Here is an 18,578-nt window from a genome sequence, read left to right as displayed (position 1 = left end):
GTGAAGTTCAGTGAAGTTATACAAACATTTGCGGTAAATGTAACCATGAGGACAGTATGTAAGCCTGTACGTGTTTAATTAATAATTTGTATAAATAAATTAGTATCGAATATTGAATATTCTGATTCCTCTTGTAATAGCCATTAAATGTGTTCTTTTTGATTCTCGCTGGATTGATATTACTCCATAAAGTAAATCTTGACTTAATTAAATTTTTTTTTAAAGTACTCACCATACATGGTCGGGAGTTGCAACCTGGTAAAATCGACTGGCAAATGAAAAACACACAACAGCAGAAAACATCAGCCACCAATTCTTAGTAGAACTGAAAAATAAGAAGGTTCAGTGAAGTTAATAAAATGCATATTAGGTACATGTGTTAATATTACAAATATGCTTCATTAAATACATATATCTACATATAACTTCAAGTTACTGTATCTAAAATAGATCAAAATTAAAAAGAAATAAAAAACACTTGACAACACTCATATTGTATTCAGGATGTGTCATGTCTGTGATGAGCAACATGTTTTAGATTAACAAGAATGATTAACTTCATCAGGATGAAATTATTCTAGAAGTACAAGGAAACAGAGGAGCAGAAGAGCTTAAGACAATAGCATATGCGGATGATATAATGATATGGGAAAATAGGGAAGAAGAGTTAGAACGAGAGTTGAACAAATGGGCAAAAGTGGCGAAGAAATATGGTTTAGAGATGAACATACAAAAATGTAAAGTAATGAAAGTAGAGAGAAAGGAAGGAAATAACAAAGACATGTAAGTTGAAGGAAAAAGACTTGAAAAGGTGAAGGAATTCTGTTATTTAGGAAGTATCATAACAGATAGGGGCACAATAAGAGAAGAGATAGGAAACAGAATATGGAAGAGTGGAAAGTTTTTTCAATATGGTGAAGAAGATTGTGTGGAGTTGGAACATTGGGAAAGAATCAAAAGTATTGATGTATAAATCTTATTTCCAACCAATTTTATTATATGGAGCAGAGACGTGGAAGTGGACTAAAAATGATTTAAGCAGATTGGAAGCTGCAGAAATGAGATTTTTAAGAGGGATAGAGAAGACTACAAGAAGAGATAGAATAAGGAACGAAATAAACCAGAGAAAGATTGAAGGTAGTTTCACTGCAAGAGACAATGGAAAGAAGAAGAATACAGTGGATGGGGCATGTGAAGAGGATGGGAGATAATAGAATGCCTAGAATAGCACTGGAGAAAAGGAGGAAGGAGGAAGAAGACCAAGAGGAAGATGGAAGGACCAAGTGTGGAAAGACATAGAGAGAAGGGGACTACAGAAAATACAGGTGGAGGAAGAGGAGACCTGGAATGACAGACAAAAGTGGAGGAGGCTGTGTACGACGACCCGTGATAGCGAAAATGTCTGATGATGATGATGAAGAATGATTAACTAACACTTTTATTGTTTTTTACATAGGAGACATAGAAAAAAATAAAACTGTTAAATAAAGGTGTTTTAATTTAGTAAATTGTACTACGCACTTTTGGAGACGACACTACAAACATGTTTCAAATGTCTAATGTAGGGTATATTGAAAAAGTAACCCTAATTTTCTTCTTTTGAAAAAATATTTATTTGTCAGCATTAATATTGTCACCTTCAAAATAGTTTCCATTAGATATTATGCACTTGTGCCAGCACTTCTTCCAATTCTCTAAACACTTGTAAACTCGATCTTTGGGATAGCCTTTAGCTCTTTCAGTGATGCACTTTTAATGTCATCTGTGCTTGTAAAACAACGGCATAAAATAAAATGTATACAATTTTTAAAAGCCATATGGAGCGATGTATGGCGGACATTGAGGCTATGGCATCGTTACATTAATGTTTTTGGCAAAAAATTCAAGATCAAGCAATAAAATGGGGCAGAGTACAATAAGTGGACCCAGTTATTGAAATTATCAAACAATATTGAATTATATCCATTTATATAATAAACACATGGTAATTAAGTCGGAAAATAACTATAAATCATCTGCATTAACTGTACACACATTTTCATACTCTAAACATAATTTGTTCCATGAGTAACTTTTTTTAAATAGTAAAAGATAGTTGACTTTAGAAAATAACACTAAAAGAAGATTTACTGTGTCATTTTCGATTTTAAGATGTTTGTTCTGTTGTTACGTTTTCTTTGGCAGTTCTCCTGTCATCTGTTTTAATTTTATTGTTTGGTTATTGGTTATGGTTCCTTTATTATTTATAACAGTACATTAATTGTTTAATTTAATATTTTAGATACATTGATAATGAAAAGTTAAATTTAGTCAAGTTCAGTGATTTGAAGTTTTTTTACCGTGTGCTCTGATTTCTTATATTTTATACATAATTAACCACCCTGGGCTAACATTGGTGAAGTTTAAAGTTCTGTGATAAGTATTAAATATTCACTAAGACAAGAAACATTATTCTCTCTCTATTAATTAGCATTAAATTTAATCACTAAAAACTACTTACTTCTAGACTAGAAAAGCACATGTTTTTGTTACAATTGTATATTTATTGAAACACTATTAAAACCACCCTAGGCTGACATTGGTGAAGTTTAAAGTTCTGTGATAAGTATATTCACTAAGACAAGAAACATTATTCTCTCTCTATTAATTAGCATTAAATTTAATCACTAAAAAGTACTTACTTCTAGACTAGAACAGCACATGTTTTTGTTACAATTGTATATTTATTGAAACACTATTAAAACCACCCTAGGCTGACATTGGTGAAGTTTAAAGTTCTGTGATAAGTATTAAATATTCACTAAGACAAGAAACATTATTCTCTCTCTATTAATAAGCATTAAATTTAATCACTAAAAAGTACTTACTTCTAGACTGGCAAAAGCACATGTTTTTGTTACAATTGTATATTTATTGAAACACTATTAAAACTGAACTTTTTAATAAAACATTATTAATCTGAGCGCTTAATCACATAATTTGGCACAATAAACACAAAGTGGACATTGTTTAAACCATTTTCTCTTTTAATGAGAAATATTGATTAACAGGAAAGAGACACGTCATATCTGACATTAGCAGTAACCAGTATATTCATGCTGTCTGACAGTAGTATAACTCTATTGTTGCAGTTTATCTTATCGTTGACTTAGCTGACTGGACACTTGAATAGAGCTGGAAGAACAGCTCAAGGCCAGCTACTATAGCCCAATTATATCTTCAACTGTTGTACCCAATAGTAATGAATGATTGACTGATTAAACTTTATTGAATATTAAGAAAGGTTTTAGACATAACTTATACCATAATTATTAAAGACTAAAATAAAATGTTTCTATACTGAAAATAAGTTATGTTTTAATTTTAATTACAACAAATAAATTATAAGGATTGCTGTTTAAAAATTTTTAACTATAGGGAATTTCACTATAGTGTGGTACTGATAAAAACTATTAATTTCACTGTTCATAATGAGGAAAGTGTACTATAAATGTTGGAAAATATAAAGCAATTTTATGCAAAGGGAGATGCTGTAAATGGTATCACTCACAGTGTACCTCACTGACCAATGATGAATTAAAAGGAATATATAAAGGCACTGTAAAATGGACATGTGATTCCTGCATGTCTTATGGTGTTACTTTGGGAATATAACAAGAAAATGAAGAATTAAATGCTGTGATAAGCCAAGAGCTTGATACTCAAAATGAAATTATAAAATCTCTAAATGATGATCTCAATCAAGCAAATGAGGAGATACGAGAATTGAAAATGCATAAGGCACAACTTGAAACTTTAGTCTTAAAGAAAGAGGAAACTATAATAATGTTAGAGAAAAAAATTAACGAACTCAATTCAGTAATATTAAGAAACCTGTCTGGCCATTAATAAAAGGCAAGAAGGATAAACAATTAAGCCCAGTAACACACTCTACACCGAATTTACAAAGTAAAAAAAGGAAAAATTCAAACACATAGCCTTCTGAAACATCAAACAGTGCATGAAGATGTTGATATATAAACAATCGCTATGAAATACTTGAGGATGTTGACGACAGTGTTGATGAGGATTCGGCTGACGAAGTAGAAGAAAAAATTAACACTGCTCATTCTGTTGCTAAATCTACTGATAAAAGAAATTTACTCATCTATGCTGATAGCCATGGTCGTGATTTAGCATCATGGCATCTGAATGCAGTGCAGGGAACACATGAGGCAGTAGGTTTTGTAAGACCTGGTGGCCTTACTGAAGATATACTTAAAGTAATAAATGTAAAAGAAGATAACCTTAGTAAAAGTGACACTTTAGTTGTGGTTTGCGGAAGTAATGATGTGGCAAAAAATGAAGCGGACAACTTTCTTGAGATTTTACATAAAACTCTTAATGAAACAAAGGACAATAATGTGGTTTTAGTAGACCTACCTATTAGATACGACTTGGCAAATTGGTCCTGCGTCAACAATGAAGTGGTAAAAACCATTAAGCGTCTTAAGGAACTCAGTGAACAGTTCAGCAATGTTTCGTTGGTTAGGGCAAGTGATGCGGTGAGACAGTTACATACACGACACAGACAACACCTTAAAGAGATGGTTATCTAATATGATAGCTGAGACAGTAGCATCTTCACAGATGAGTATAAAACGTTCTCAGGGACCGAAGGAAGACCAGCCGCCTGCTCCAGGAACCAAATCTCTGTTGGAAAACTACAGCCTTCTGACAATAGACAATAGACAATAGACAATAGACAAAAATTCTTTATTAACATGCTCATTGAGAACAGTATTAGCGTCATAGTAAACACTACAAGTGTTTTTTTTTTTTTTTTTACAAAATATAAAGTTTTGTAATGATATAAAAGGTTACATTGTAAAATTTAAATGTCAAATACTCTTTGAAAAAATTCTTCTATGGAGTAGAAGGGGCGGTCAGCAAGCCATTTGTGTAGTGCTGGTTTGAGTTCATTCTCTCCTTTGTCTCTCAGCTCTGATGGCAGGTGGTTGTGAAGCTTCCTCCCGATGTATGTAGGCTTCTTTTCGAACTGTGACAGTCGGTGGGCTGGAAGGTCATACAAAGTAGTGTCTCTGAGGTTGTACTGATGAACTTCACCCCGCTTTGGTAGGCCCTCTCTTACTGCATGCATCACAGTTTCTTGAATGTATAGTGATACGATAGTGAGGATCTTATGGGTTCTAAAGGCTTCTCTACAGCTGTTTGGTGGTTGCAGTCCTGCAAGTGTTCTGACTGCGGTTTTTTGTTTTTTGAGAACCCTTTGAATCTGACCAGCTGATGTTCCTCCCCATGCTACTAAACCATATCTTATGTGAGCCTCAAACAAAGCGAAATAAGCAGCTCTTGTAGTTATTTCATCAGTAGAAGCTTTGATGTTTTTAATTGCATAGAGGCTGGAACTTAACTTCCCACAGAGTTTGTCTACATGAGAGGCCCAGGATAAGTTTTTATCCAGAGTTATGCCCAAAAACTTGACTTCGTCATTCATTGCAACATCTGGTATACATGGCACACATTCAGATCTCCTTCCAAAAGCTATTTGGGCAGTTTTGGTAGTGTTTACTGCTAAGTCATTGTTATGACAGTACTGATAGGTCATGTTGAGGGATAGGTAGGATGTGATTGCCATATTTTCAGTTGAGGTTTCACTAAACATCAAGGTTGTGTCGTCAGCATACATCAAGGTTAAGCATGCATCACCAATGTATTGAGGTAAGTCGTTAGTGAAAAGGATGAAGAGTACTGGTCCAAGAACAGATCCTTGGGGGACACCTCGGTTTACAGGTAGGAGACTAGATCTTACATAATTGGATATTCCATTTTCTGTTTTGCTTAGCTCAACCAGTTGTTTTCGTCCTCCAAGGTAACTTTGGAACCAATTTTTAGCTGTTCCTGCTACTCCTAAGTTTTCCAGTTTCCGGATGATGAGATCATGGCTAAGACAGTCAAACGCTTTACTAAAGTCTAGGAAAATTCCAGTAGTTAAATTCCCTTCTTCAATACTATCTATAAGAGACTCTACCATTTTTATTATTGCAGTGGTGGTAGACCTGCCTTTAGTAAAGCCATGTTGACAGTTTGTCAGTAGATTATGTTTTTCGCAGTGGTCCAGTAGCCTTCTGAGAACAATTCTTTCGCACAGTTTTGAGAAAGTGGATACAAGAGAGATAGGTCTATAATTACTGGGATCTAAGTAGCTTCCATTTTTATATTTTGGATACACTTTTGATAGTTTTAGAGCTGAAGGAAATTTACCACTTCTGAAAGACTTATTGAATATGTCGACGAGGGGCAGTGCAAGTTCTTCAGGGCAAAATTTGAGTATTTTTTGAAGAAATCTCATCTAAACCTGATGAGTTTTTTGATTTGAGGTTGTTAATGATTGTTCTGACTTCATTTTCATTTGTTTCTCGAAGGTTTATGAGCTGTTGAAGTGTTGGCTGTACAGGTGGTAAAAAAGTTCTTATTATTCCATTATTTTTTTCTAACGTTTTTTCAGCTATGTGTAAAAAGTGAGAGTTTAGATGGTCTGCTACTTCTACAGAGTTGTCAATGATTTTTCCATTAACTTCTAGCTTTATTTCGTTCACTGACTTTCCTTTCTTGGACCATGTTGTGTTTATAACTTCCCACATAGCCTTGGATTTATTGTCGGCACGGGCAATGTGGTCTGATGCCGCTTGTTTTCTGAGGAGTTTCAGTCGTAGGTCATAGTTTTTTTTACATCTTATTGACTCTTCCTTGTCATCAATAGATCCTGTCATTTCATATTTACTAAGGGCTATCAGGTATCTGTCCTTTAGTCTATTGGCTTCTTGGTCAGCAAAATATTTAGGTTTTAGTTTATGGCGTGTTTTAAATTTCCTCTGAGGGCATGCTGCATCCATGGCAAGTCGTAGAGTAGAGCTCAATCTTTCAAAAGCTTCGTCAGCATCTTCAGTTTGCAGAATGTTTGACCAGTTCTCTTCCCCAAGTATGCATTTGAGCTCTTGAAGATTTTTTCTTCTGAGGCAGCGACTCATTCTGAGTGGATTATCCTGTATTACTGCGAAGTTGACCTCACAGCTTTGGGCAGTATGGTCTGAGATGCCAGCATGGATAACCTTTGTGTCAAGCTTCTCAGTGTCAATATTAGAACAAATCCAGTCGATAGAGGATTGTGTAGTTGGGGTAATTCTGGTCGCTGGAAGTTGTACCCTCTTGCTGTTATGAGAGGCCAGAGTCTCATCTAATAAAGTACTTCTTCTGTCAGGATTTAAAATGTCAACGTTTATGTCCCCCATTATGACCAGAGGATAGTAGTCTATTCTTGTATTAGTGATTATATTAGACACTGTTTCTAGCGCTAAATCAAAATCTCCGTTAGGAGATCTGTATGTACCAAGAATGTGGATAACTGATTGTTTAAGCCTGATTTTGATCAGAGCAGCCTCAAGCGTTTAAATCTCTCTGCAGAACTGGACAACAATAAGTTCTTCTGTATGCCTCACAAGGTTTTTGTCAACATAGATAGCAACCCCACCTTTCCTATGTTCTGTTCTACAGAAGTGGGCCTTGAGATAGTATCCTGTGATTACGGTGTTTTCTATTTGGTCTCGTTTAAGACCATGCTCTGTCAGAATCAGTACGTTTGGCTTAATTTTTTGAACTAGATGTTGAAGTCTATTAATTTTATTTGAAATTTCTTGTGTGTTTTGATGCAGAATGAGGAGACTTGATGGATTTTTAAAAATATTTTTGTGTGATGATCCTGGATCTCTCTGCTGTGCTACACTAATATTTTGTTCCAGAATATTTTTGTTTTGTATCTTTTCTTTTTTTGATGATTCTCTTCTAAAAAATGAGAGTTTGGATGGACATTAACAAGTTTATTTGGTGATAAAAAAGGTGATCCTGCAATGTTGCTGGAGTCACTGTCATAATTGTCATATTCGGTAGTATTGGACAGTTCTTCAGTTGGAGTTTGACTTTGGTTGTGCAGTTTTTTTGACGGAGTTTGTCTGATTCTCCCTGTTGTTGCATTAGTCGAGAGTTTTATTGTTGGATATTGACGGGTTTTCCCAGGCTGAGTTTGGTTAGATGTGATTTTACTGGCTAGATTTTTATTAAAAAATTCTTCTATGCTTTCATTTTTGTCTCGGAGTTTAGCAGAAGTTGGGGGGAGTTTGTCTATCTTATTAGTGTTATTAGAGATCAAAGGCATGGATTCCTTATTGGTTTCCGAGCTCTGTTGAGTAGATATGCTGGTATCATACATGGTTGTATAGATTGTGGGGTTGGGTTTTGAGGTTTTCATTTTTTGAACTTGTAAGGAAATACTAAATTTGTTTTGGATTTTCTTAGCATTATTTGTTCCCCCAAAAGGTTTTTTAAGAGGGGTACGGCAAGGTGTAGAATTCCTTGTTTTCCCACTGTTTTTTACTAATGTTTTGTCCTCCTTGTCTGCCAGATTTTTCACCTCTGCTTCCAAAATTTTGAGTTTTTCTTCAAATAAATTCTGATTTTTCCTTAGAAGTCCTATTTCTGTGGAAAAGAGAGGAAGGGTCGAATTTATTGAGTTGGTGTTATGTTCTGTTTGGGATTCAGCGTTTTTCATCAACTTTTCCTCTTTATAACTTAAGTTTTGCCTATTTGAGAGTTTTCTTTTCAAATTTATAATTTCCTTATCGAGTTCATTTATTTTAAATTCATATTTATTGAGAAGTTCTGCTTGCTTTCTGTCGTGGTCTTCAAAAATACTTTGCACTTTGAGAAGATTTTCTTTATCCCTGATTCCTTGTGATTCCAGTTCAGCATTTTTTTCTTGAAGTTTTTCCATGGCAAACATATATTTTTCTTCACAGTTTTCTAATTCTTCAATTTTGGCCTCCATGTTGGTCAGCTTACTACTTAGTTTGGTATTTTGTGATTTTAAAAAATTGTTCTCATCTAACAATGCAGAACCAATTTTAGCAGCTGCAAGTAAGTTGTCTTCAGTATTTTCTGGGTTAAGTTCCATAATACTTTGTTCAAGTTCTTGGATTGAAGAGTTAGAGCTATTTATTTCCATTTGTACAGGGAGTTGCGTTTTCGGACTACATATCTGTGAGGAGCTGCATTTCTTGCACATCCAGTTTGTAGAGTCTTTTTTTGAGAGATCTTTCAATTCCTTACTTGATAGGTTGACACAGTCTGCATGGTACCATGTTTTACAATTGCCATTACAAAATATTCCTTTATATCTGACCCCTATTGTACAAACTCCACAAGGATATATAGGCATTTTAAATTCCACAGTCTCTACAGACTGTTTGTGTTTGTGAAATATATTGACACATACACATGTATATGGTCAAATAGTAGTAAGGTTAAAATGATAAAATTTCAGTTTTTTTTTTCTTGAGAGTTTGGCTGATTTTCAAAGTTTAAATGCAAAGAATTCCACAGATTGTCAAGGATAATATTAGTGCTCTTGTATAGGGAGATTGTCAGAGTGATGATTTATATATTAATGAAACTATATAACAATGTCAAATTAGTAAGTAGGGAACAAGTCGTCAGATTGTTTAAGAGAGTCAAGGTTAGAATCAAGGCTGTTGATTGCTGATGGCTGTGTACACCGCTGTCAGTAGGTCAGGTGTGGAATGTGACGCTGTCAGCACTATCAGCACTGTTTCCAGTTTGTCACCATATGGTTTGAATTTATTCAGTAATTCTAGTAAAGTTTCTTGGTTACATAAATGTAAAATTCATTGAAAATACTTTGTAGTGTGAATAAGCCTTTTTTAATACGATTTCATCAGACTGAAGTTCTTTAAAATGCTTGAGATTTGATTGCAGGTATGTTCATTGAGTTACAGCTTATTATTTCTTGTCATGATATTTCTTGAATTGATTAGTTTTCTTTAAGTTTTATTGTGAAATGGACTTACAGTATTTCCAGGTAAATTGCTGCACAGGTGAGTAAATATTTGTTGTTGAAATACACACTTATGAACACTTTTAACTGGGAGCCACTTCACTTTGACTGTAGTCAGTCAGCTTTCTTTTTCTGGAAACAACTGTCAATATACAAGGGGTATTAGAAAAATAAGGTTCCCATGATTTTTTAAAATAGACAGCTCTATATTTCTACTTAATGTTATACATCAATTTAAAACTTAAAAGTTAAGCTATTTTCCACATAATCACCGTTTCTGTCCAATCACTTTTGTAGACGATGCTCCAACTTTTCTATCCCCTTGTTGTAGAATTCTGCCGCCAATCGTTTGAAGAATCGAGTAACCTCTTCCTTGACTTCATCATCGGTACTGAAGCCCACCCAAATGTTCCTTTAATTTTGGGAATAAGTGATAATCACTTGGGGCTAGATCTGGGCTGTAGGGGAGATGGGGACAACACAATAGCCCAGCCAAAATTTGTCAGCAGTTCTTGAGTTTGACGTGAGACATGAGGTCGAGCGTTGTCACGGAGAAGCCTCACACCACTGGACAATCTTCCTCTCCGGCGGTTCTGGATTGTGCGTCTCTGTTTTCTTAATGTGTCGCAATATCTGTCAGAGTTTACTGTTGTTCCACGAGACAAAAAGTCGATCAAAAGCAGGCCCTTCCTGTCCCAAAAGACGAAACTGAAGGCCGTCCACTTCGGTTTTCATCGTGAATTTCCATGCGGCCTTCACTGAATTCTCTACACCATTTCCGTGTTGAACATATATGCAGTTTTCCCATAAACTTCGATTAACTGACGATGAATTTCAATAGGTGAAATTTGTTTTGCATTTAAAAAACGTATCACAGCACGAATTTCGCATCTGGCGGTAACAACGATAGGGAGCTCCATTTTCGAAGGCAGCTAGGCCGGCACTGTTGGACGTAGCGAGGCGCGAGTGGTATGGATAGAGAGAGGGACAGCTGATGAGTAAGACAGTGTTTGCCAAAATTCTCCCAACATATCGCATTCTGTCTCGGCGGCATAGGGAACCTTATTTTTCTAATATCCCTCGTATAACATCAACTGATTTCATGAGCACTAGTACACCTACTTTAAGAAATGATAGTTTTAGTATCTTGTCAGGAAATATAAATAAGATCAATGGTCAAACTAATTATATTAAGAACAAGAAAGATTATGTAAAGTTGAAAAATGGTTCTGAAAAGTCAAATTTCACAATCTACCATCATAATTGCCAATGCCTCTCTAATAAAATAAGTATTTTGGAAAAATATTTCAATTGAATTTATAGATTTTTTGTATGTCTTACTGAACACTGGATGGAATATAATGAGATATGTACATACTCAATCAATGACTTAAAATATGTAACCAGTTATTGTCGAACTTCTAAGATCCACGGAGGTACAGTAATTTTTTCTAGGTATGATCCAACACGTCTTAAAATAATGGATGACATCAATGGGCTCTGTATGGAGCTAGATTGTGAAATTGCATGTGTTTGAAATTTTGGTAGTTGAGCTTGTATTAGTAACTGTATATCGTAGTTGTAATGGTAATATTGAAATTTTCTTTGACATCATGGAGAAAATATTGTTACATAAATCGTTTAAATAAGCAATGTGTTATATGTGGTGATTTTAACATGAATTTTCTGGGCATGAATGATAAAAATGCAGTAAACTTTGTAAATCTCTGTTGTATGTATGGAATAAAAGGAACAGTTTTTGAGCCTACTAGAGGTCTCAGATGCCTGGATAATATTTTTACTTCTCTTGATAATAATTATACGATTGTAGTTAATAAGCATGTCAGTGATCACCTTGCACAAGTTTTTACATATTCCTTTGAGGTTGATCTTGAAAGTAATTTTTGTAATAAGAGTTTTTAAAACTATAAAATAACTGAAGCAGGCATTAGAGAATTTAAATATTATTTATTGAAAGAAAATTTGAAGGAAGTGTTTATGACAGATGATGTTAATGTTGACTTTAGTTCATTTGTACATATTCTAAAATATTACTTTGATATATGGCTTTGTAAGTATTGTGAAAAATAAAACAAAAAATACATAGGAAATGTCATTGGTACAATTCTGAGCTTCAAGAATCAAAGATAGATTAGATATTCTCTACCATTTTTCAAAAGAAACCAATATTGCATGGTACAAAAATGAATATAACTTGAAAAACACGTGCAGGAGTAAAATTAAAGAGGCAAAAAAGCATGAAATACTAGTTTAATAAATAATACCAAAAATAAAATAAGGGCATTGTGGAGTATTGTAAATAGAAATAAAAAGTGTACTACAAAGGAAAGTGTAAATAATTATTTTAAGCCTGATGATTTTAATGAAGTTTTTATAAATGTTGCCAAAGAATGTGTAAATGTGAACCATAATAATTATAGTTTTAAGTATTATTTAAGTCAGAAAATTGTGCCTCATGATACAAGCTGTTTTATTTTTGGAGGTATAACAGAGAGTGATATTTTAGATATAATAAAACAATTAGCTTCTAAAAATAGCATGGATCATTTTGGTTTGACGAATTGTTAGGTAAACAAACAGTAACTTATTTTGTAACACCATTGACTGTTTTAATTAATAATTGTTTAAATTTAGGAATATTTTCTGATGTGCCGGTTTTGTCTAAGGTCATGGAAGTAGTCATATATAAACAGTTTATTACAATTTTTGGAAATGGGACATCTGCTTTGTAGAGAACAATTTCGATTCCGAAAAGGGTTATCAACAGCTCAAGCTGTAATTTCTTTAGTTGATATGGTTCTAGACTGTTATGAAAAGAAAGACTTTGCTGTTATAACTTTCTGTGACCTTAGCAAAGCTTTTGATCGAGTGTCTCATAACATTTTGATTAAAAAATTAGAACATTATAATATTAAGGGGATAGCTTTAGATGTACTTAGCTCTTACTTAAAAAATAGATCTCAATATGTAGTAGTAGAAAAAGATATATCTCTGTGTAAACCAATAACCTGTGGAGTCCCACAGGGCTCTGTTCTGGGGCCTTTGCTGTTTTTAATTGCAGTGAATGATTTGAGTGTAAATGTACCTGCGAATATTGTTTTATACCATGCTGATGATACCACTATAGTAACTACAAATAAAGATTATAACAAACTCTTAGAAGACTACAAATTGAATATTAATCTTGTAGAGAACTGGCTCACTGCCAACAACTTGATTCTAAATAGTGATAAGACAACTACAGTAGAACCCCTCATATCCGGCCACCACGGGACCGAGCCCCTGGCCGGATAACGATTCGGCCGGATAAACCAACCTACAGTACACAGCACTTGACGAAACAAAACAATTGTACTGTACTGTACACTAACCGCACTGGAAATAATCAACGAACTGTTTACAGGTAAAACCTATTACCTCAACTGAGGACAACACAGGAAAATGTAAAAAAATAGGTAATTCTAAGCAATATATGGGTCAACCTCGATTTTTTCTCATATTACAATATAATGTTCCAATAGTCAATTAGAAAAGGAAATGACTAGAATTTCTTGCCGGAAAGCAGTTATAGGGAGCAGGCAACCGCCAGACGGTCATATATTGCTTAGAGTTACCTATTAGTGATCAGGGGCACTGACGTGATCTGGGCTTCAAATTTGGAACTACTCGAGTTAATTTTTTTTCTAAAAGAGCAAGCAGCGCGAAGCGCTGCGCAGCGGGCAGGCATCGTGCGTGATCCTTTTTTTTTATTAAAAATTTCTGATAAATTGTTATTACATATTACAATATAATGCAGGTAATGTATGTAAAACAATTTTAAACACATAATTACATGCTGGAAAGCAAAGTAAACCAATATAATCCGCCCAATACAAAATCTCCGTAAAAATCTGGTAAAGGAATCTGTGTCATTCCTTTGGCCTGAATCAATTCAGTAAATACGAAGATCACGCACGATGCTTGCCCGCTGCGCAGCGCTTCGCGCTGCTTGCTCTTCTAGAAAAAAAATTAACTCGAGTAGTTCCAAATTTGAAGCCCAGATCACGTCAGTGCCCCTGATCACTAATAGGTAATTCTCGCGGTTGCCTGCTCCCTATAACTGCTTTCCAGCAAGAAATTCTAGTCATTTCCTTTTCTAATTGACTATTGGAACATTATATTGTAATATGAGTTGCCTGCTCCCTATAACTGCTTTCCGGCAAGAAATTCTAGTCATTTCCTTTTCTAATTGACTATTGGAACATTATATTGTAATATGAGAAAAATCGAGGTTGACCCATATATTGCTTAGAATTACCAAAAAATAGATACACCAAAATAACGCAAGAGTCGTGGGAGACTAGTGCGTGCAACTGCGCGTCTGCAAGCCGTGGTAAATAAATTTCGATATTGGCTTCCGGGAAGTGGCCGGATAAACCGAGGTGTGGTAAAACCGAGGCCGGATATGAGGGGTTCTACTGTACTGTAATATTTAGCCTCAGAGAAGATCCTAATGGGACACAAGAAGATATATTTCCAAAATTTTTAGGTTTGACTATTGATCCTAATTTAAATTGGTATCAGCAAATTGTAGGGGTTAAAAGTAAACTAAGTAAAAGTGTGTTTGCAATTAAACGTTTATGTGGTGAACTTGATGAGAAAGCTCTTATACAATCTTATTTCGAACTTTTTCACTGTCACTTAAATTATGGTTTGATTGTTTGGGGCTCTTCTCCTTACGCAAATGAAGTATTCATCATCCAAAAAAAACTTTTCAGAATATTAGCAGGAGTCAATAAATATCATAGTTGCAGAGAACTTTTTAAAACGTTTTAAAATTTTGACATTATTTTCTTTATATATACAACAATGCCTACTTTACCTCCGAGCTAATTTAGATAAAGTAAACCTAAGAAAAGTTTTCACAATTATGAAACAAGAAGTCGTAACAGTATCAACTTACCTCAAACTAGACTAGCTAAAACCGACAAAAGCCCAATAATGATGGCTATTCGACTATACAATAAGTTACCATTAGATATAAGGATGCTAAGTGATATGGAATTTAAAGATAAACTAAATTATTTTCTGTGTAGAAGATCCTTCTATTCAGTGGAAGAGTACATCTCAACAGTGTGGATGAAACAAGACTTTTAGAACGCTCATTGTATTACAAAAGGGTACTTTGGGATTATACCGACCACACACCCAGACATGAATCGTTATTTCACATTTCGTTTCTACTGATTACTAGATTAGCGTAGAACAATATTTCGTCAATATAAAACAGGAATTGTCTTATCGCAAACACCTCCCCATCCTCAGACAGAGGTCAAAGTCGAGCGTTCTAGTAGATAACGTGATTGCAGAGTCTCGCCGCCCGTTCAGCTGGTGCATCGCTTTGTGGTACTTCCGTGTTTTACCTCTACATTTCTCCAAACACAAAAATTCAACAAAAACAAACATTTACCAAACTAAACTTTTTATTAAAAAAACACTCAAAACTTATTTTTATTCTTGATCACATTCCGCCACCCAAAATGCGAGTGCCTCCGGCCATCAGCGCGGGCTTCGGCAGCACCTTCGGTGCTGCCCCGCGCTGATGTCGACGAAAGAAAAACATCCCTCGAGATAGTACCTATCAGTAAAATATCAAATTCTAGAGGGGCTAATCAGAAATATAAATTGAATTGTAATGGAAAGGCAATGATGTACCGTGCAAATCACGTGATGCCGCGCGGCCTGCCGTAATCAGGATTCTCGAGAAAGATAAGATAACAGCGACAAACAATACCGATCACAATACCTGGAAATGCTTGTAAGTTTGTAATTTTGTAATTGAAGAGTTGTTTTTTCGTTCTATCATGTTTGTTTCTATAAATTTCTATTTTTGTGTTCTTCATACTGGTGTGGTCGGTATAATCCCAAAGTACCTACAAAAGTTGTAACATTGTATTGACGTGCCAATGTATTTGTGTGGAATATTTTCTGGCAGAATAAAATTCTTATTAGAATAGTTCTCTTGTTCGATATCTCAAGTATCGATGATTGTAATGAGCGATATAAAAAAACGGATCCGCTTATAGTACTTTGCCCCATTTCGACATTGTTCCAATTAACTCAAATTTAAATCATGTGTATGAGATTTGAGCAATTGCCGCTAGAGATGGGAAATTATGTTATTGTCGATATCCTATTACAAAATAAACTGTTGAGGTATTAAATTTATGTTTATAATTAATTTTGACATAAACAATTAGTTTTTCCTGAGCTGGGTAGGACTACAATTTTATTTTAATTTGGTTCAATTATAATAGCAACTCATTTACTTGATGATTAGCCTATTTATTAGAAAATAATTTTTTGTAAAAGTCATTTTATCTTATAACAATTTTAACTTTGAAGCTTATTGGTCCCTATTTAATTTATACAAAAGTAAGTGAATTTATGAGCATGTTTAAAAATGTATACCAGTCCTAGGAAATTTATAAATTTATATAACTTACCCAGTTTCAGAAGACGTTTTTAAAGTCGCCGATACAGAAGTCATGGTTATGAAAACGAAAAATTCAGTTTAAACAGAATAACAGGAATTTAGAGTTAAATTCAACTCAACATTTTTTATATTATTGTCTTTTATTTATAATCATAGCGGTATCTTACTCTGACGGGTCGTTGATCATCTGTTACTGTCAAAAAAAGACACCTCCCCTTTGCGGAACAGACGGCCAGGCCAACAGCGCAACACCAAATATATAGAAAAATTCTTCTTTTTTTGCTTTGCATTCATAAAGAGAAAGAAAAAATATAGAAATATATTTCCATCTCTATCACGCCGGGAGCTAAGATGAGTTGCTCATGTAAAGCTGTACGCAGTTTATTTGTGATATTTTTAATTGTTGCAATAACTACTTAGGTGATATAATATTTAAACACTATTGCTCATCGGTTTATTGTATTAATCTATATTTATTATAAGCTATTCCTTAATTTCTTGTTTACATTCAATTGCTGTTCAATACTAAAATTAAATGTTCAGAATCAGAATAAGAATCTCTTTATTAACATGAACATTGAAAACAGTTATGCGTCAGAATATACATATGATACATGGAATAATACCTGATTGTCACTTATTGAAGTGAAAACTTCTTTAGGCGCGTTGAGCGTTTTGGTAGAGGGTAAAATCCTCGGTTCGCGTCACCGACATGCTAATGATACTAACCTGCATGAAAAAGTCAGTCTCGCTGTGTTTTTTAACCGTAGACTTGGCCGCGGACTACTAACCTGCATGAATAAGTCAGTCTCGCTGTGTTAAAACTGTCCCGGCGGAGTATGAAAACAGACTGCGAAAATCAGTGACCTTTACGGCTTCCTCTCGCGATTTAAAAGTGAAGCCAATGTCGTACAATTCTGTAAGATGCGTCAAATTAAAGCTCTTAATATTGGCAATCTATTGGTTACATTTTTTAAATATTAAAAAAATTTCGAAATAATTTTGATTATTGTTTACATTTTACATAGCGTTTACAATGTCAAGAAAAAAGTAGTAAGCGAGGATTTTTTTTTTTTGGTCAGACAAAATTTGTCAGCGAGAAAGTTGTGTGAAAATAGATGAATATTTTTTTTTGTAATTTATCATTTTGTTATTGGAAGTTTAGTTTAGCCTGTAGTAGCGTATGAAGTGATGAGTGAACGTTTCTGCCGGAACTGTAGTTGGCGCATTGGCTCACTGATACCGTATTAACTCAATAAATTAGTTTATTGTGCAATAAAAATACCTTTACGAAAGAACCAAGTTAATTTAACTAATTTATTAGTTTTAAAAATATTGTGGGTTTAATTGTTATTTGCAATTATATACTTTATCCGTAGCAATAACTGTATTATTTACAACGGTGTTCAACTCACTGTTGTTCACTCGGTGTTTACTCACTTGTATTCTATGTTTATTAATACTTAACCTCTTCATCATGAAATGAGTATTATTACGGTATAAGATTTATCTTACTAGCGTGGTAAAATAGATTTCTAGTTATTTGATAATATTTTTTCGTGGATTTTAAAATTGGAAAATTAAAAAAAATGTTATAATAATTTTAGATTTTATGAAATATGTTCATTTATTGTTTTTATTAAGATATTGTTAAGATAATTGTATATTAATTATTTTTCAACCACTTTGTATTTATATTTTGTTCATGATTTGTCCCATCATATGTAACTAATAAATAAAACATAACAAAATTTCATATAATTTTTGCATATAGTTTTAATTACTCTCAACTTAATAGTTCCGTTTTCACTTCTATCGGGAGTCCCACGACTGCTACTGTTTTTTTTTTATTTAGTTTTAGTCCAAAGTCTGGCTGATCTCTTCGGTGAATTCTAACTCTAACTCTTCTCTTCGGTGTTACCAGTGATAGTTCAATTCTGTTTCTAATTAAACTAATTTTTTAAATCCTTTACGACCTTTTCCATTGTACATATCAATTTATTAGACACGCTTTTTTAAATGGTTAAACTCTATAAACCAAATCATCGTGTTATGGACACTGATGGTGACAGTGCAAAAGAACAATGGATACATAATAATAATAATACATAATAATACCTTTATATTATTACTTTGTATAGTATTACCAAAGTATTTACATTTACAAACTTCTTA

General features: G+C 34.0%; 1 protein-coding gene across 1 annotated transcript in view; it reads right to left on the bottom strand.

The window, feature by feature from the left end:
• Nucleotides 1–16,587, bottom strand: part of LOC124372575 (protein O-mannosyl-transferase 2-like) — a gene marked incomplete at its 3' end in the record, with an annotated part of 39,559 nt that extends 22,972 nt beyond the window's left edge. Inside the window, 2 exon segments of the mRNA XM_046830977.1 lie at nt 233–325; nt 16,414–16,587. Of these exon segments, the coding sequence (XP_046686933.1) occupies nt 233–325; nt 16,414–16,457 (137 nt within the window).
• Nucleotides 16,588–18,578: the final 1,991 nt, after the last annotated feature.

This window comes from Homalodisca vitripennis, unplaced genomic scaffold (genome assembly GCF_021130785.1).
Source record: "Homalodisca vitripennis isolate AUS2020 unplaced genomic scaffold, UT_GWSS_2.1 ScUCBcl_3526;HRSCAF=9100, whole genome shotgun sequence".
In the NCBI taxonomy this organism is placed as follows: Eukaryota; Metazoa; Arthropoda; class Insecta; order Hemiptera; family Cicadellidae; genus Homalodisca; species Homalodisca vitripennis.
This window is presented reverse-complemented; position numbering and strand designations above follow the sequence as displayed.